Below are 20,672 nucleotides of genomic sequence, written 5' to 3' on the forward strand. Positions count from 1 at the left end.
ACCCCTTGAACATGAAAATGTCATTTTAGGGGGGGTCTCTGAAATGTGCCCAGTTATGTTTAATTTATCTGCACAATATGATTTATTGGCATGTAACCTTATAGATGTTTTTAAAATAATGCAATAAATTATATTGTGATCTCTGCATTTATGCTTTTGTACCAAAAGTGATTGATCGTCCATGAAAAACTGATTGGAGTCCACGGGAGTGCTCCACCTCCCGCTTTATCTACACCTACAACGGCTTTTGTCGGGATGAAAGCTTTACAAAATGCAAGGCACAATGCGCAATGCTGTGGTTTTAACAAAGATATGCTTTTGTGATATTTTATTGTTTGAAGAAATATAAGTGAATAGTGAGCGACACCAGCGCACAGTGAACTCGGACTGAGTTTACCTGCATTGAGTAACTGACTGGGACATCTGCAGGGTGTGTTGTTATTTATGATGGCTCATTCACCTGCTTTCATGTATTATTTTGTGCGTCTATGTGTAATTATTTTATGTGGATTTAGTGTCAGACCCGTAAATTTGGAAATAGGTGAATCTAAATAATAACATGAGGAAAGACAGAAGGAAAAGAAACAAAGAGGTAAAAGATGGTGACAGTGTGAAAGATTTCAGAGGAATCAGAGGAATATAAGCGAGTATTGGCATTAGCTCTCTGTGGTGAGAAACAGTGTTGTGAAATGAGGCTGGCTCACCTGTGGAGCTGCTGACAGAATGTATTAGGCCACAGTAGAGGGGTGCCTAGATGGATGGGTGGATAGAAAGAAAGCCAGAGGATGAATGCACAAAGCTGCGGTAGACTTAAAAAAAACACACAAAAAAAAAAAACCAACCGACATGACAGATAGCTCTTTTAGTCTGTGTTTGTTTGTGCTGATTTGTTTATTGTAGACATGCTGACAGTGAGCCAGAGGGCTAATTTTACCACCTGTGGAGATAAAAGTGATATAATGAGATAGACTGCATGCTGGTGTTTTGTGTGTGTCTGGAGGGAATGGGGGCGGGGGGGGGTTATATGTGAAAGTGTGTATAATAGTTCCTGACATCAGCATTATGTATGTGTGATGCTGACTCCCAGGATTTAGCGTGTTGGCCCCGCACCGGTGGCTCCTCACCTGAGACATGGCTGGTTTCCAGACGTGTGTTTGTATGTGTGCGTTTGAAAGACTTATCCAAGATTACACAACATGCTGTTATTTGTATAACATCTCTGTGAAATCACATATTTTCGAGTCAAGTCGATACAATTTTATATATACTGTACTTAGAGACCAAAGATCACAAATGGTGGAGAAAGATCATTTACCCATGTAAAAGGTTCCAATACCACAGTGTACAGTAGGAATACTCTATTACAAGTTAAATACTTCTCAGCCTACTCAAGTTAACGTACAACATTATTGTTGTGCTGTAGATGGATTTTAAAGCATCAAAAGTTAAACTGCTCATTCTGCAGAAAAATGACCTGAAGACTGCCACTGTATATTATTATATAAAGTATATCATTAGATCCTTAATAATGACACATCGATGGACTTTCAGCAGTGGTTCTCAGCATAGGGTTTGTGCCCTTCCAAAGGGTCACGAGACAAATCGGAGACACTGTGAGATGATTAATTGGATAGGAAATATGAAAACTCAAAATTCAGCATTCTCAAACTATGTGGCCAGTATAAGGCACTGCGAAAAGCTGCTGTGAATGTCAGAGACGTTCCTCCACTAGAGGGCAGTCCAGCCAAGTTATTAGAGTATGTAAACTAGTAGGGTGCAGTTTCCCTCAGTTTGATTAGCCTCAAATATTCAATAAAATGATCCCAAATTAGTCATGATGAAATCCTTCCTGCCTGAATGACTTCCTGTGCATATATGTTTCCCAGCAGTGACTCACTTCCTCCCCAGTGGGAATGTAGAAGCTCCATATAAGTGAAAACCGTTCGAAGATGCCTGAGATGCTGAGGAGAGCGGCAGCAGATTCTTGTGGCTCTAAGTGACGTTTCTAGGGTTATGTTGCTGTAAGCTTCTCCCAGAGGCTCTCTAAGGTTTCTGGAATGGACGTGAATGTATGTATGTGTGTGTGTGTGTGTGCATTCTCAATACAGTGAAACTGATCCTATTCGAAGTTCTCATCTGTCAGTCAGTCCATCATTTTATGTTTCATTTCCCTGCTATCCATCTATTTAAAGACAGCTAACTGTAAAGCATGCATATAAAATGAATCATAGTCTTTATATGGATATTTTTTTTGTATCTCACTTCACACATCTCCAGCCGTTTTTCTCTTTCTCCCCTTCTACTTCCCTGTGTGTCCCCCTTTTGTAAACCATTTAAGTGTCTGAGAGTCACTGTGTAGGCGCGGTGAGACAATGGTGTTTGCACACAGTGTCAGTGGACTTTCCCTCTGTCTCAGTAATTGATGGATGACTGTGAGTCAAGCATAAACTAAGCAGATTACACTCACCAGATCTGAAGACTGATGCTAATATGTGTGTGTGTGTGTATGGGGATGGTGGTGGTGGTGGTGTGTTTACAGACTGACTGTCCGGTTCTCAAAGTCAATCCCACAGCCGTACCTGGAGGCTAAGATTTGGTGACTGTGAGTGTAGGGATGAGGACATGAGGGTAAACACACGTGTGTAACTGTGTCTGTTTCATTCCTACTTGTCCTGTTCAGAGAAAACTGGATGCATCTGGTGTGTGGGGTCAATAGCTGGCAGCTGGGTGCTGTGTTACAGGCAGCATCCCTCTGGAGCAGCTATTGAACGCCTGTCTTTGGTTCAGCCTCAGCAATGAAAAAATATTTCAGATGTTTAACTGCAGCCATGCGTGTTCGCTTTCATTTTCTGCTCTTAGCTTGTTTTTGTTTCTTGTCATTTCTGGATTTTGCTCTGGTTCATGTCGTCATCCAGTTTCTGGTTCTGTTGTATTTGTTATTTTTTTTCTACATAATATAAACCCTTCAGGTTTATATGGGGATGGTGGTGGTGGTGGGGTGTTTACAGCCTGACTGTCCGATTCTCAAAGTCCCTTCAGGTTTATATGCTGCCCGGCCGCATTAATAGTTGCACCTGTACAATTGTATGCAATTCAGTGCAACACTTCCACCTTAACATCTAAATGTGTGACGTTTCAGTTTTTGTCATGAATGTATAAATTCAACTATATGGAATGTTTATTATTGAAGTCATAGTTAAAGGTGGTGTTGGTGGTGTTATACACATTTTGACTCTGGCAGAGGTGGTGCCAGGGTTGGCCAAACAGATTCTGGGAGTGGCCAGGGGTGGCACCAGATCCCCCTGGAATATCTAGCAATCTATAAGATCTCACAAAATGTGTTGTGCAGTATAAATTAGAAACTTAATTGATTAGCCGATCAGTAGTAAATTAATAACAGAACTGATAAAACCACTTACTATGCAAAAATGTCAAACTGGAAGGCAAAAAGTTTCTCAGATGTGAAGATTTGTTGCTTTAAATAATTTTGAACGCACAGCAATCCATCCAGTTGTCGAGACATATCAGTCTAGGCCAAAGAGTGCCATCCCTAGGGCCACCAGTACAGCTAATAATTTGATTATTTGACATGAAAGTAATTCCAGCAATTTTAATCTGAATTTACATTGAACCTGTCTGACAACTGTTCATTCCACTGATTTTGTCTGATGAGCGCAACATCTTTTCCATCAGTAGCATTTTTATTTATAACACTTCAGACTATATTAAACTTAGACAAAGAGCTTTTGCACAGTGACGCACAGTAATGAGGAAATTATCAGACAAAATAAACTGCTCACGTTCTTTCTTTCAAGTGGTTCACTTGACGCCACTCTGTCTTGACTCAAGTGTCTTGCTCTTGTTGTGGTGTGTCTCGGGACCGTTCAGCTGGTGCCAAGGAAAATATCAACCAATGATAAAATTATTAATCTGTTTAAATTTCACCTTTTACTTGGCTTCTGTATGAATGAAACCTAGCGTGTCTGGAGCAGCTGCCAACCAAAAAGCCACTAAGAGATAAGAGCCACTTCGCTTTAAGGTCAACATTCAATTTCCTAAATGGTTTATAGAAGATAATTTCTCTGTGTAGATAATTTTATATGTGAAGTTTGATAGTAGCACTTTGTTTTTCTGTATATTATAATTGAGATAAAATTATCTGACGTTAGAAATCACACCTTTATCTTTTTATGGGCTTTTGTGCACTCTCTGTGTTTGCATATGCTTGTGTTTACTCATAAAGCATGTCTGTGTATGCCTCTGTGTTGATGCAGTGTGCTTCTATGGCAAGCTGTTTCATGTGGTGCATAATGAGATAAGGCCCCCCTCCACGCAGTCTGCTGTCTGGCCTTTATCTGAGCAACAGATTAGTGCAGGTGATTTCATTCCTGTGGAGAGTGGTTCGGCCGGGGTCGGTTCAGAACAGCACGAGACAAAGGGGGGAAAAAAAAAAGGTCTGAGGCTTACCAAACTCACTTTGACGTTTGTACGGTTTTGAACTAAAATATGATTTAAAATTAGGATCATTTAGTGAATTTGTATCTGTTTTCCCATCGCTATATGTGGAGTCACACAGGATGCACTTTTGGTAATTTTATTGAAGAAGTTATTTGACAAATTTGGAGGGAATTACATTAGAAACATGCACTTAATACCCACTGCGTTTCCTTTTAAATCTTTGCTGGCCTTGAATAGTAAACAGTTCCACATTTGTGCTTGTACACTGATGAAAAATTTCTCTATCTATTCACTTTCCCAAGGAATCGGATGTTCTGTCATATATCACTTCAGAAAGAACTGGAGCAATGTGGAAGGAAAATGGTTCTTCACTCTACTGTGATATAGACATCATATATTCTATTGCATGCATTCACACACACACACACACACACACACACACAGTTTCATATAGGTTAGGTGAAATTTAGAATATTTTTTTAATTCCATCAGTTGTGATTAATAACCCAACCTTTCATTTGTGTTGTGCGGTCACTGGCAGCGCAGCAGACATTCATTTCTAAATCTTGCTTTGTGTTCCTGTGCAGTGTTGTTTTCTGTCAACTATATCTTGTTGCACCTGTTAACCTTTTTTTTTGTGCATGCCAAGCACTGTGCTCTCTGTTTGTGTGCACGTGTCTTGTTAGCGAAAGGCGAAAAGCGTCACATTAGGCACATAGCCATAACTGATTAGATCAGATAAAAGTACAAGCTCTTAGTCAGTTAAGGCTTGGTTACACGCTGTGCATGTGTGTTTCTATGCATGGATGTTTCTTCAGACATGGGATTGACAATTCTTTATGGTCTTATTCACCATTTAACACATTGTTTTGCTTGATGAGTATCTTTTTTTGTGTCATAAACCTTTGTTTACATTTTTTTTAGCCCATAAAATGCCCGTCATGTCTTCACATCGCATGCTATGTTCAGACAGTATCTCTAAACCTATTTCAGTTTACAGCCATATAAAACAAATAAGAACCTGGAGCATGGCAAGTTCCGCATGTTAAATGCCTTTAATGACTCATTAAAATAATTTCTGATTAATTTTTTCTGTGGGTCGACTTAACTATTATTCCACTACGAGACATGACGCTACAAGACACCAACAAAGCATACTGCTGATAGTTAAAAATTCACCTTTTATTTTCCCACATAAAGTTCTTTTATATGAGAAAATAAAACCTGTTAAATACCCAACATCCCCTCTTGTCTTATCCACCTGCCCCAGTGAGAAGCTGCCTCTCATTGGCTCAGATTACAGCCAGTCAGCTGTCAGCTCAGTGTTGTGGGGGGAGGCCATTCAAATGATGTGGCTTGGTATTCATGAACGCTGGCTTTGCTCGGAGACCCTTCTCAAACGCAGCTAGTGACAACAGTCAGTGCTTCAAAGGCAGCCAGCAGCAGCAAGAAGTGTGAATGACAGGCAGACAGGTGGAGGGACAATGAGAGGACCTGAGAGTGTGATAGAACAGAAGAGAGGGCAGTAGATGGAGACAAAGTTTGGAGGCAGAATAAAGAGAAAGTGACAAATAGGCTAGTGAGTGGTCCAGTTTTTTAAAAAGCTGCAGAGCAGAAGAAGAATAACACAGACATAGAGATAAATAACATAAAGAGAAGGCAGCTGGAAGCAGGCGTCCCTGAACACACAACATTTTTCTCCTCTTCGGAGCATGGTGGCAGAGTGCACATGGATTTAGTCGACCTCTACCTCCCAGAGTGTTTCACCTACCACTCTGACGCAGAGTAAGTACTTTCTCCCTGCAGAACGACTTTAAAGAGCATCTCAAGTGTCACACAGGTAATGTGAGCTGCTGTTGTATGTGAAATGTTCAGTAACAGTGACCGACAGTTCCTTCACGATGTCTTGTGGGACATTGTCACTGTTATGTCAGATATACAAGAGTCGGAGTGAGAATCAGTGTTCTCTGCGGCAAAATTGAGTGTGATGGAGAAAGAACAACCAAAGTCATAAAAGTATTTGCAGGACACAGTTAAGCATCATCATTTTTTTTTTTGGATAATTGGAATTGACTTTTAATTTGCAATATCAGCTTATCCAGTACTTGCAATTGTTCAGTGTATAGGAATGTACATATGTCACAGAAACATGTAAAGCTATCCTTATCTGTGCCATTTGTGTTTTGTCATTCGTTACCAGCTGTTTTAGGCCTGCAGTATTTTTCTTGCACTTACTGTAGCAATGATTTTTATTATTTGATGATTTATTATTTCTGAAAATTTGAATATATAATAAAATATAAAATAAATATTAGAAAATGGGCATCCGGTGGCCTAATGGTAGAAGTGCATACCGTAACATCAACAGTCCGATTCCCAGCCAGAACACCTGTGGTCCATTCTGTGCCCCACTTTCTCCCTCCCCATGTTCACTGCCTGTCCACATCGTCAGCTGTCAAATAAAAAAATAACATAGACAAAGAAAAGAATAATTAATGGCTGCTACAGTTTCATAAAGCCCAAGATAACCTTATAAAATTGCTTCCCTTGTCTGACCAAACATCTAAAACCCAAAGATACTGAGTTACAATGATATAAAACAGGAAGACTGATGATCAAAATAGTTGTTGGCTAATATTCTGTTGACTGACTAATCGATTAATCGGCACTACTGAGGTGTAATAAAAGGGATCTACATAAAGAAGTAGTTGAAATATAAAGCTTTTTGTTTGTGCTTTGGAGACATTTAGATGAAATGTTTCCTGGTGGTTTGTTTGCATTTCTTACAGTTGTCAGCTTGTTTGTTGATAGTGAGGGCGAGTGTGTGATACCAGCTTGTAGGAAACCAGCCCTGGTATGGGGGAACAGCCCGGGTCATCCGAGGCTGTTAAAAGTCTTCTCTCAAGAGAAAACACTGACACGAATAGAGCCTGTGAAAAGACGTGCGCAGCAGCTGTTTGATTACTCCGAGACTGCTTTTTGATTGCCTTTCTTTGAAATCATTTTTTTTTAAATCCTGTTCATTATCATGCACATGCTGCGCATTTATCAGCTGTGGCGTAATCACTCTACACTAAAAACACATCTCATCAGGCGTTAGGATTTAAATTAACTTTCCCTAGCTGAGAAATGAACAGATGAACAGACGTGGATGTACAAGTTGTGACAGAAGCAACCACAGAAAGAACAGGAGAAAAGGCAGTGATGGACACAGATGATCGCCCTCTACATCATGCTCGCCATGCTTCCACAACCTGTGGGTCCAAGCTGCAGCCACAGGCACCTCGTCTCCAATACCTGACTAAGGATGTGCCACTGATCCCTACTCGTCTATTATTGGCTCATTAGTAAAAGATACTGAGAACCCACTGACCTAAAGAAATGTTCCTCAGGGTTGGTGCCACAACAAAAAAAAAGGCTAGTCAACAGGATATTCCTTCTTTGTCACCTTGTGTTGTGTTTAATTTTTATTTCTGAAGCCTGTACATTTGCTTGACTCCCATTTTCTTTATCTGTTGATCAGTTTCTTCTTTCTTCTCTTTCCTTTCCTCCCCGTTCTCTTTTCACTTACCCTTCCTCCCTCATTCATCCGACAGGTCATTGTCTGCATTATGTACTTTGCTTGTTTGAAAGTGAGCGTCGCCTTCTCTCTCTTCTTTCAGCACCCCCAAGTTAATGAGCCTCACGACGACTCCTTTCTTTCTGTCCCTTCCCAGCTCCTTCACACACTATCTGTCCGCCTCTCGTAATTTCCTCCTGCCTCTCTTCTTCTTTTCTCTCTCTCCTTGTCGTTTCACGCTGCATTTTGGCCTTTGTTGCCAGGATGCCATTAGAGTTGTTTTGGATACTGGGACACAAAGGGCGTAAGGTATGATAACTCTGAATACCCACTGACACACACACATCTGATCTGATTTATCTTTTCTGAATAGGGCTGCAGAAGCTCCAACGACCGTCTTTTGATGGGCATTTATGTGGAGTTGTAGATTAGTAATCTGTCAGTGTGAATGTCACACCTGATCACCCCACTCTAATACCATTTCATTAGGAAAGCAAAACACCAACCACCCCCTTCTCCTCCTTCTCCTTCTGGTGATGCATTATAATGGGAGAGCACAAAGTATATCTCACTCTGTACCTGTCAGAGACTTGGCACACCAATATGGACAACTGTGATGGATAGCCAATAAAGCAACCAGTGAAATCTCTTTACTGTTCTGTTTTATAGTCTTCAAAGTGGATTGGAGAGGTTGGATGGAGGGGGCAGTGGTGGAGCAAAATGGTCTTGTAGGTTGAAGCTGGTTCATTGGTTAATGAGGGACAAACTGGTTGCTTAAGACTAGAGTTGAGGATCATTTGAAATTTTTTGATCCCGATACAATGCCAAAGTAATACTTTCTCAATACCTTGGAGAATGTAAACATGCTTTTTTTTACAAAACTTTTTCATGTAACAGAAACATTTTCAAAGTTTAAAGCAATATTTCAATATTAACAGTGTATAAAATGAGTTTAATGTGTAACATGAATGAACTCACAGAGAACTGGTTTTAGAGTAAGCATCGTTATTATTCTGGTTCACGTGCACCACTCTCATAACCATAACTTCCAGTTGCAGGAGTTTTCATATTATCTGTCCAGCACCAAACAGCAAACAAACAAAGCTGGCAACTAGCTGGATGACATAGCACAGCTAGAGGAACATACTGTATTTCCTTTAGATGTTGGTGGAGACCAAAACAGAGTTAATAGAAAAGTGAAACTGGACAACATTTGTCAGATAACCAGAAACACAACTCCAAATGAAGGGGTAATATTGCTCTGTCTGCTAGATGTGTAAATAGACCAATGTTTGATAGTATAACACCTTAATAAGGTGAAAATCTGTCAACCCATTATGGGTTTACAGTTGTCTAAAACGTTGTACAAGAGCTTCACTCAAACAACAATCTACTATAGTCAGAAACAATTTGGATATAAAAAAACTGATAAGAACAAATCAAATGAAAAAAAGAAAAATCACTGCCAACTTTTAGTAGTTGACAGTTTGTGATTTTGGAAGGTGTGGACATTAAAAAAAGCCAGTGGAAGCTCGGATTTTGGTGCTGTTGCTTGATTTTCTTATAGAAAGGTCTCACTTGTTGGCTTTCATGGTCTCTTTAGTCATTGTCAGTCTATCTGTGTCTGTCTCTGTGGGTTTGTAGAGGGGTCAATAGTGCATGGCCATGGTTTACTCAGGGGGTGGTTAAAAGCAGCCAGTGTCTTTGCCTATCAAATGATTTGTGGCTGAGAGATTGCTGATTTACATGGCAGGAAACAGACTGAAATCCAGCTCACCAGGCCAAGATTAGATTGAGAGAGACTCGTGGTTGTGTGTGTGTGTGTGTGTGTGTGTGTGTTCACAGAGACAGCAGAGAATTTTTTTTAAGTTAGCCTGGTAACAAACAGTTGCATGTAAGCATGTGTTGGGGTGTTTATGACACATACATGTCTATAAGTGCGTGTGCCAGAAGCTTTAGCGTGCTCCTGATCACATGAATGTGAAGCGTCTATAGAGAAGTAGGAACCAGTCCACACATGAACATCTGATGCTGCGACATGAGCACCTGTATTTTCAGGATGTGTCCCACCACTGAGTTCAGATCAAGTTCCTCTGAGCCTCAGATGGTTTCTCTTGCTTTTTTCTGCTTGACATGGTGACAGAGAGTCTATTGTGGTCACATTTGAATCCAATAATAGAATAATGATACCCACTTCAACAGGCAAGTCAATAACAAGATTTATTTTAAGTAGTAATGTTTGAGGTATTCAAAGACAGTACTTCTAAATACATCTCAGTAATGCTAATTAGAATAGAAAATATTTAAGCATCAATAAAAAGAACAATGTATGTTGCTTTTGAAACCATTTTAGTGAGTTTTGCCTATGTACAATACAATAAACACAAAATTAACTGGCACATTTCATCTCATATCTTTTAAATGCCTCCATGTTTTCTAACAATAACATAACTGCTGTAGGCTGCAGTACATTTGGCAGGCTGAGTCTAATGAGCAACTGAAGGATGCAGGGAGACAATAGAGAGAGGAAAAGGGGCCGAAAAAACAAAAGAGATAAAGATAAGTGTATGTCTGTCTGGACTGAATGGTGATGATGAAATGCTGGTTTGGCTATTTCCCTAGGTTTGCTTAAGCAAGTTTGTTCTTTAAAAACAAAGCAGTGTAATCAACAGCAGTTTTGCATATGTTGGACATCACAAACGGCTGGTTTAGATAAGACTGGTATGGATGGATGCATGAATGGAAAGATGCGGATGTAGTCGTAGCACTGGGAGGTTGATGTCGGAAAAAAGAGGTGTACCGTAGTTGGCAGAAATGTCACGAGCTTCTGTGGTTTGAAATTATACATAGGAACCCATAAACTAATGGTAACCATTTTTTCAAAGATACTTGTTGCATGATTACTATCTGTGTAAATGATGCCTGATTTAAAACTAATCACATCCCAGCCCATTAGTATAAATGACATCACCAAGGTGACTCATTAAGCTGACCTGAAAGTCAGATCTCTCAGATTGTAGAAGAAGGTACATAAAGAAACATATATATATTAAATCTTAATTTTTTCCCCCCCCTTCCAGATATCTGGGCAGGATGTCAGTGAGGGGCTTGGACCCCACCTGTCCCCCTTCTATAAAGCGTGAGCCCTCCAGCCCCAGCTCTCAGGGCGACGTCAGCCCGGCCCAGCCCAGCCCTGGAAGCTCTTCCTCAGATACAAATTCCAGCTATGGTCCCCTGACAAAGGGCCACAAACACAGCAATGAGCTGGACTCACCAGGCCTCTATGGTCACACAGCAGGGTTGGCCAACAATGGAGAAACAAACAGGTTGGTATTTACACCATGCTGCCCCTTATTTTGTGTGTTTCACCCCATTTCAGATGTTAAATAGAAATGCTATGACTATCTGAGGACAGTCCCCTTATTTCTCTCCTTCATTTCCTTCCTGTTTCTTCTCTATCCTTGAGGTTTAGGGAGGAAGAAGGCCAATTGAAGTGTGAATTCATGCTGGGCTCGGTGGCCAAGAGGGTGTGCCTGGTGTGCGGTGATGTGGCCTCTGGTTACCACTACGGTGTGGCCTCCTGTGAAGCATGCAAGGCCTTTTTCAAGAGGACCATCCAGGGTAAGAGAGAGACAAACACACACACACACACACACACACACACACACACGTACATGCGCCATCGTATGCTTGGTAGCAGGGTTTATTGTGCAAGACTGATAATGCCTTCCAGCATCATATAAACCTGTTTTACAACCAACATGGTACAGATGAAGTTGCACCTTGAGCATTTGTTTTGGTATAAACAAGCCCTGGTCAGTTAGCTCACAGCTTCCGCCTCCTACCTCTCAAACTGCAGAAAGGATTTAAATAAAAGGCTGTTTGCAAACAGTTGATATGCGGTTAAACTTACAGTGCATCGTGTATATAGTCAACATGTTTGAGGTTAGCCTTTAAAGCTTCACATGACAAATGGTGCTGAATCTGTGCGCATTTATTCCATCCCCGAAAGCTGTTAGCAGTGAGAGCCAGGGGTATGCTGTGTGGGTGTTTTAAAGGGATTGTCCTGTGCTCTGTTGGAGCACGGGCCAGCTCTAGGGCCTGGCAGGTTACAGTGTTAGGCCTCTAGAGGTTGGCTACTGTAGGTGAGTTCAAAGGGCAAACAGGATAAGCAGCTGTGAGATCTGATGTCCGGCTCATCAGATACTTCCTGTTCCTGATAGGGGGAGACAGCTGAGAGTGCCTACAACTGGCTGCACCTTTCAGGATTTGTCAGCAGCCTACTTTTCCATAACAAAAACAAACTGAAACGGTTTCCAATAAAGAATAACTGCGGCTAAAATGCGGTTTAAACCACGAACAAAATCACTATATTTCTTTTGTTAGCAAAAAAAAGAAAATGGAAAATTACATGGACTGCCTTTTTCAAACAATGTTAGCAAAAAAAAAGAAAAGGGGAAATTACATGGACTGCCTTTTTCAAACAGCTACAAATCCCTAATGTTCTTTCACTGGATATGGCTGCTGCACATTTCTCTTCCTGCTCACCTAATTCACCTTCTTGGTGGTTATGCACATAACGAATGCACGGCCAAAGTGCTAACCTGGACCTAGCTTCCATATGCAGTGTAACAGTATGGCTGAAGATCGGTTTTAGACTTGAGCAGTGTCTGCCAGGCAGTAGCTAGCTGTCTAGTACTTAGCATGTCTTGTATGCAAAGAAGTTCTTTACAAATGTATTTAAATGGTATTCTACAACCTAGTATTACCATTGAAAGTATGATACATTCTAGTACACTACCTGTAAAATTACAGAACCTTGGCGCAGTCCTGACAAAACATTTTGTATTTTTTGGGATACTCAGGGTTTGTGTTATCAAAGAATTGATTGAGATCCTAGCAATGACTAACTCTTACTGAAAGAGTTTAATTGCATTAAATGTGCTATTTTTGTTGCATCTTTCCAGACTTAACAGTTTTATCCTCTTTTGTGTCTGGATGTAATTACAGCAGACCAGCCTTGCTCTCAGCATTCCTAATCATACAACCTGTCATTAGGTGGCTTATTTTAATTTCTTTTAGCCTAAAATCATTTGGATGAAAACTCATTTCAAAGCTGTTTGCTGAAATTTAACTGAAATATTAATTTATGGCCTTGACTAAAACTAGACCAGATGTTTACAGTCTTTAGTCAGTGATCAAAAATAAAACAGATAACAGTGATTTAATATGGCTAAAACTATCATGGACCTTTGATGTGGGTGTAAATCTAAAAATAGCTGACCACGTTAACACTTCTGGCTGCCAACTTAACACCAACACAGCAGTATCTTGATATTAATACATCAGATTTACTAACAAAAATTTTAGTTTCATGGTAAATATAACTCTGCCTCTTTTGAATAACCAGATTTTACAGTTTAAAAGTACATTATTTTTCCATGAATATTATAGATGAAGTTCAGTTTTGTGATTCTTATGAAAGGGGGAACATTCTGGATTTTCGAAAAAATAATTACCATAATGATGTCCAAATACTGACTGACTGAAGAAATCTTCAGTGATGAACTATATGACTGAAAGTCACAAAATGCAAAACACTACAGGTGTATCTTGAAATGTTTTAACTAAGCATCTTGTTTCTCACAAGACCCCTCAAAATCTCATGGAGATTTTTGTACATATGTATACCAATTAAATCAGTCGATGGTAAATGATAATATTAAATTATTGCTGCATTTTTTCCACAATAATTTCAAAAATGTGTTTCTATATTCTCTCTCCTCCTCCAGGAAACATTGAATACAGCTGCCCGGCGTCCAATGAATGCGAAATCACCAAGAGAAGAAGGAAATCCTGCCAAGCCTGTCGATTTGTGAAATGTCTGGCCGTGGGCATGTTGAGAGAAGGTCAGCCATTCAGTGAAAATTACTTTCAGACCTTGGTCAAAACATTATTTGAGTTGTTTTTTCCAGAATTGATTGCTTTGTGTAGTTGGCAGCAGTTCAGATCTCATCCTTTGGGCTGCTAAGGCGAAGAAATATCAGCCAGAAAATGAAGGCTAATACAAGTCTGACTGCAATTTCTTTGTTATGCATTCCTGGAAACAATAGTCTCATTACCAGCTGAGATTCTCCTAATGTCTCACCTGATAAACTGGTGATGGCATGTACTGTAGTTGTGTAAACTCCTGTGAAACCTAAAACTTCTGACAGTTAAATGTCAAGCCCTTAGTGCCAGCTGTGAAGTGTGTGTAGGTCTGTGTATGTGTAGTAAACACAAGGCTGAACAATGCAAAGCTGTATCTCTGAGAAGGAGGAGACGGCTACTAATTATCACCTCACCAGTGCTCCTTTGAAAAAGTCTCAGAAGCCTGCCAGTGCATGTGAGATGTGCATGCAGCGCTGCAACAGGTAGAGAAATCCTAGAGGGGGTTGTTGCTTAGGGCTGCTGGGATGACGCTTTACAAAAATCACAATGTAGGGACTCTTTAGGAAGTTTAAGAGACAAGTTCTGAATTTGAATTATAGATGGTGTGGTGCCTCACTACTCCCCAAGTAGCCTAAGGTATATTTATGTACGAGGCATGGTCAGGTAAAATAAATAAAGTACCAAGTCATTTTAATGATGAGCCTTCACATTCCAAAATCACTGTATGTCTAATTTCTACTACACAAGACTTCCTTATGCACAGCATGCTCAAAATATGAAATGATAATGGTGACATGTATGTTCGTTCCTCAGAGTCTGTGACAGTGGTCAGGTGCTCTCTTTAGTCTGACTGTGTGCCTGCGTGGTGACATACTGTTGTCCAGATTTAGAGGTGACTCAAAAAGGAAAACATTAGCAACCTCCTCCTGTACTGGCCAATTGTTGCCTGCTGTGAGATGATAATAAGGAAGGGAGGGCAGATCTAATGTGTGTGTGTGTGTGTCTGGACTGAGGGATAGTAAATGTAAAGACGAAGCAGATTTTCTGTCAATATCATAAACGATACTGAAGATGGAAAGAGGGCAGAATAAACAAAAAACTACTTGCTAACTGCTTATTAGCAGCTTGTTAGCTTATTAGCTAATAGGGCAATACTGGACATTTGCAGAGTTTATTCAAAATACATTTTTAAGGACCAGCCTACTGCATGTATCATGTTGTTTGTACAATAAGGTATTTTTACTATAATTCTGAATCCTCTCACTTTTTAGTTTTAATCCACATAAAGTGATATAATTAATATAGCTCAGTTGTTGTTGACCTGTTTACAGCCTGTGAGCTCAGACCGCTGGTGTTTTGGTCTGTCGGACTTTGTTATAGCAGTGTCTCTAGATCTCAGCAATGACTTTTGTGAGTATGATGTTTTCATAACCAATAGAAATTATGGCTGAAACAATGAAAATAAGATATAAGTTGTAATAAACTGGGATGATCCTTTAATTCTATCTAGTTGCCTCTAAACACACAACAGCATCAGTTTATTGCTGCTGCTGTGTGTTTCTAAATGTGTTACACAGAATTATAGCATACCTCTAAACACACAACAGCGTCTGTTTATTGCTGCTGCTGTGTGTTCCTAAATGTGTTACACAGAATTATAGCATGTATCATTATGTGTATATGTTTGTTTAATCATGTCAGTATGCACACACCTCTGTGTGTTTTTGTTAGTGTGTATGTGCCTGCATTTAATAGGGTAGGGGCATCAACAGCATCCCAGTCCGCCTCTCAACGCCCCCTCTTCTTGCCACCGCCTTTGCTTTCCTTTTCCCCCTCGTAAATTCCTCCAGAAGCCTTGTGGGATCCCTGGACCTCCGTGAAATGCAAACTGCCTCTCGTAACTCCCGTCATAAGCTACCTCGTAATGCGCCCTCTTTCCCGGAGAAGCTGCAGTAAAGGCTGAGACACAGGACCTGTGAGGTTTAATGGGGAGAGACAGAGCTGTATTAAATGCAAAGCTTAAAGACATACAGACCCCAAGCAGGATTTAATTAAGCCCAGTTTAGTGCCCATTTCTACAGTTACTGTTGCTTCTAAGAGCAGATAAAGCATGTGTGTTAATAAAATGTGTAGAATATTTTACAAAAATGCGGTTTTACATGTAGCTGGGATGTGTGATTCTGTATTTTAACGGTTTCACGCTTCATGGGCAGAGGTGCAACAGTACCTTTATTAAGCCCCCTCCTTTCTTTGTCTCTTCCTACCATCTCATCTCCACTTCCTGCCAGCTGAAGTTATTTGGTCTCGGGTGTGTTAATCACACTGTGTTAATCTGCATTCTGAGAAAAGCTTCAGAGCACAACGAAGGGACTATGTGTGCCTTTCGCTGCCAGCTTTCCAAATGCTTTTCTTACCAGCTGTTGACAAGAAGCAGTGTACAGGAAAGGCGACACCATAGTGGCGTTGGTGGCAGCCATGTGTACATTTGTCACAACATCTAAAAAGCGTGGGATTGTTTATTGTGAGCACATGCTGGTGGTGGCAGCAGTAATGAGCACAGTAACCTGGCTCAATCTGGATCGATATCTTCCTGATCCTGCTTTTCTGTGTGCGTTTTGTGACCTTGCAAAGCTCCTCGTGTGAACGTCCACACACCATCAAAAGAAGGCAGAGTGATGAAGGCAGCAAAAAATAGATCAGTGCCGAGGTAGTTGATGTTTATCGAACTCTGATGGGCTGTACACAAAAACAGGGAGGAGGTAGGCGTGTGTGTGGGTTTTGTTATCCACCATAGCTATTCTTGGCCTTGTGGTTGTCAGCACATTCCACTGTGGTGAGTTACCCTTAGCTCTGATATGTGTCTGTTTGAATAATTGTGAGGCCCAAACACACACAGATGTACCATATAAAATATCTTTTCTATATATCGACCACCAATGTTGTATTAATCCAGTGTTATTTTGCCAAAACACTCCTAAGTTAAAGTCCACTTACCTGCTTTTTCCGGACATTTCACTTGCTGTGTATCACGTTCTTCATCAACAGATGATGTTTGCTCACAGTTGTCGTGGAGCTAGATGAGTTGATACTGTATACACGCTTGAAAGTGAAGCATGAAAGTTAATTCTCGACCTCTGAAATAATTTGACAAAAACCATATTTAAATTTGAGGTGTTTTTACTAGATTTGTCTAGAGATGTTTACAGACTTTATGTGTAGAAAACAATAGTGAGAAAAATTTTAGTTGCAAAGAGATTCACAATGTTTGGTAATCATTTACTTATCATTCACTTCAAAAGGTGGCTTTGAAGACCCCGAAAACATGGTTTCAGGTGTTCAGAAATAAAGCTTCTTGGGGAAAAATCTCACTCCTAATCTGCTTCATCAGGACTGTGGGGTGTGGTTTGATGCGATTATGCTGACAACACGTGGAAACAACCTAACAACTGATCTCCAGATTTTGGTTCAAATATTGTTGAGCCTTGACAGGTGCAGGGAAATTCCTGACACCGACTTTTTCCAAGTTTGAAACTCAAATTCAGATATCTCCAGTGTAAACTAAATCAAACTCCCCCATTTCTCAAAGTGAAGGGGTTCATGGCTTTATAAAAGAAAATCGTTTATATAGGATAAAGTAATAGAATCTTTAAGGAAGTGGGTAGGTAAGAACGTCACAAGTGTTTATCTGTCAAAATTTTCCACCTTTTAAATGTGGAAAGGTACTGTCATACATCTGAGCGTGACATTTCATAATAGTGGTGCAGGCATCTTGCCGGTCAGCCAGTCAAACCACAGCCTCAACAGACACAAAGGAGGCAGCACATGGTAAACATAAGAACTTTTAATAGGGTGCAACTCTTCCCTAATGGAAGAGCATGTTGGTGTACAGTAAAGATCACACACCACATTCTCACACCATTGCTTTGTTATGAACGACGCCCTCTTTCCATCTTATCTTTCACCCACCTGTGTTCATCATTCATCAGTTAATAAAGCAGAAAATTCTATAAAATAGTTATGGTGAGTAGAATGCTTATAAAACACACTATCTTTACAAACCAGTGATGCAAAAAACTAAGTGCCTGCACATGAAGTGAAATAACCCTATACAACAGGGTTCACATGCCTGATTAAGAGGAGATTGTGTTATTTAATGCTGTGGACATTGATGTGTGTGCTTCATAAATATCTGCATAAGCAAGAATAAGCACAGGAAGCTGCGGGCTCCAGGGTATGGAGTATCACTGGGCAAATAATGGCCGCTGAGTGTCTCTTACAGACATGGGTGCCATTATGGATCTATTCAGGGCCACTATGGTCATTTACACTGTGTAGATCAGATAACCCAACTCCACTATTTAAGACCTGAATCATGCATTTTCTTCAGGGATGTGCTTGGTGATGTTTCTTCAGTATGAAGCCAATCAGCGTTTCTCTTTTTCCTCTTTTTATTAGACTTCATAACACCATACAGAAAACTGTTTCACTTATTCTTTTTCCAGATGGCCTGTTGACACTCCAAAAAAGACAAAACAGATCAAGACCTTTCACTTACTGACACGTCCTGTAAGATGACTGGTGCATCAGGATTTGTTAGATATGTTTGAAGAAAATTGTTTAAATCTGAAACTATTTAGAAGAGTCTGGATGGTCATTGTTCTGCAAGCGGGTTTCTTGAAGATACTGTATATGAAACTGGCCTTTAGTCTCTTCAATTTAGTAAATACCTTAGAGATTTTAATCGAGTTATTGCAGCATGTCCAAGTCTTCCACTTTATCAGTGAGATCTGAGCTTAGTCCTTTGATGGAGTTTTCAGCAAAACAGTCCATTCTCTGTAGTGTGAGCGTAAACTTCTCAACTTGTAAATCTGCTGGGTGGGCAATTCAGAAGTCTCTCAGTTGCTCCTAAGCTGAGGTAAGTGTGGCCATAGCAGTATTGATAGTGTTTTAAATGCAGTAAGGATCATAAATGAAAGTTCAGAAACTAGAACTGTGGGTAATCTGACTTTGGATATTGTGGAGCAGCTAGATGCATGCGTCTGACAATGTCCCTGACTCAGCTGTAATCTTTCCACTTCTGGGATACTTTTAGTGCATTGTTTAAGTCCAGAAGCTTTGAAATGAGCAAAAAAGAGCCATGAACTTAAGAATGTCTTATCAAAAGCATCAGCTGGCAGAGTGAGAACCTCTCTGGCCCCCTCACCTTGTCATGCTCAACCAGAGGTCCTTAGCCGATCGACTTTTCTTGTTTTAACGACACACACACCCACTCACACAGTTAAATCCTCATCACCAGGGTGACAGGTTGTCACAATGCTCCTTAAGATGAGCAGTTGTCACTGGCTGCTCTGAAGTTGTTGGGTGTCATGTTACAGGATGCATGCTGCTGTGCCAGACAGGTCTCATTCAGTCTCCTTGGGATTGTGAGGACATGATCGGCCAGCGTGTTGGAAATTGCAGTCAGTGTCAAATACTTTACTGATGAAAAAAGTACTGCCTGCACACTGACTCCAAACCACCCTGTCTTTTTTTTACAACCTGACAAAGACTCAAGCAAAAATGAAATGTTGTCTTTTCAAATTAATGTGTTGTCTGGAGTGCAGACATTACACACTGATGCCAATATTATGATTCTTGTACTAAAAATGCTCATCTTCATACAAATCTTCAGTTTTCAAATGAACAATCTATCAGGATCTCCAAATGAATTATTTATTTCATCAAATATAAATGATTTTATTGTCTGTTCACAATCTAAATGCTCTTTTAATCAAAAACATCTAACAAGAAATATGTTCAAGTTCTTGAAATACCACTTATTGTCATAATGAAACTACTGCATTTGTATAAGAAACTTTATCTATGCATGTGATACATACAGTGTGATTCTATGTCACTTCTGTGGATTTAGGGCTTCAGCCGGGCATGTATACCCTATTTAAAGTGTGCCGGTAGCACCAAATGCATCAATAATGTCCTGTTTTTGTAGGTGTGCGTCTGGACCGGGTGCGAGGTGGCAGACAAAAGTACAAGAGGAGAATTGATGCGGAGAACAGCCCATATCTGCACCCACAGAACACCTTGCCCCAGAAAAAAACATGTAAGTATAAAAGCAACACTTCACATCAACTATGACGCATGAACATGCAGCCAGGCTGTGTTAATAGACTCCTTTGACTTTGGCTGTGTTGTGGTCTGTGAGTTCAAAACAGTAAAACCACGCTTCCTGTGATGTTGTCTGTGAGAACATTTAATCATTTTTATAGCTAGTATTTGCTAATGAGTTGGCATTAATCATTGCTGGCTTTAATAGTTGACATGAGAAGCTCTAAATGGATGCAATGAACTGCACAGGCAAAACTAAATATTGTAGATTCTTATATACTGTACATATAAGGAATAATAAAGGATTTTTATAATGTGAACTTTTAATTTTTTACTTTTCTATCCGATCTCATGCTGTGTGTACAGTATGTGTTTGTATGTGACAGGTTGTGTGTCTACACTGTAAAAAAAAGTTAAATAAAGGGTAATATTCTGGCAGCTGGGCTGACAAATAAAACAATTCCCCATAATGTTAAATGCATATTTTTTGCTTTTAAATTTCAATGAAATCTTGTGTATTTAAAAGTTTTTTCATGTTAAAAAAAAGATACAAAATTTTAACACCCAAATCCTTTTTCTTTACTAAAAAATATAAAACCGATCATTTAAACTACATAAC

At 40.0% G+C, this 20,672-nt stretch overlaps 1 protein-coding gene across 3 annotated transcripts in view; it reads left to right on the plus strand.

The window, feature by feature from the left end:
- Window positions 1-20,672, plus strand: part of LOC109973818 (estrogen-related receptor gamma-like) — a 28,584-nt gene that overhangs the window by 1,523 nt on the left and 6,389 nt on the right. The window contains exons 1-5 of one of the 3 annotated variants that reach the window (XM_020623638.1): window positions 5,954-6,243; window positions 11,098-11,343; window positions 11,490-11,638; window positions 13,810-13,926; window positions 19,938-20,048. In XM_020623638.1, the coding sequence (XP_020479294.1) occupies window positions 6,188-6,243; window positions 11,098-11,343; window positions 11,490-11,638; window positions 13,810-13,926; window positions 19,938-20,048 (679 nt within the window). In that variant the 5' untranslated portion in view covers window positions 5,954-6,187. Of the gene's footprint in view, window positions 1-5,953; window positions 6,244-11,097; window positions 11,344-11,483; window positions 11,639-13,809; window positions 13,927-19,937; window positions 20,049-20,672 lie in introns of those variants that run through there. The other 2 variants (XM_020623637.1, XM_020623639.1) reach the window with 2 other exon arrangements.

Source organism: Monopterus albus, unplaced genomic scaffold, assembly GCF_001952655.1.
Source record: "Monopterus albus unplaced genomic scaffold, M_albus_1.0 scaffold307.1, whole genome shotgun sequence".
NCBI classification, from domain to species: domain Eukaryota; kingdom Metazoa; phylum Chordata; class Actinopteri; order Synbranchiformes; family Synbranchidae; genus Monopterus; species Monopterus albus.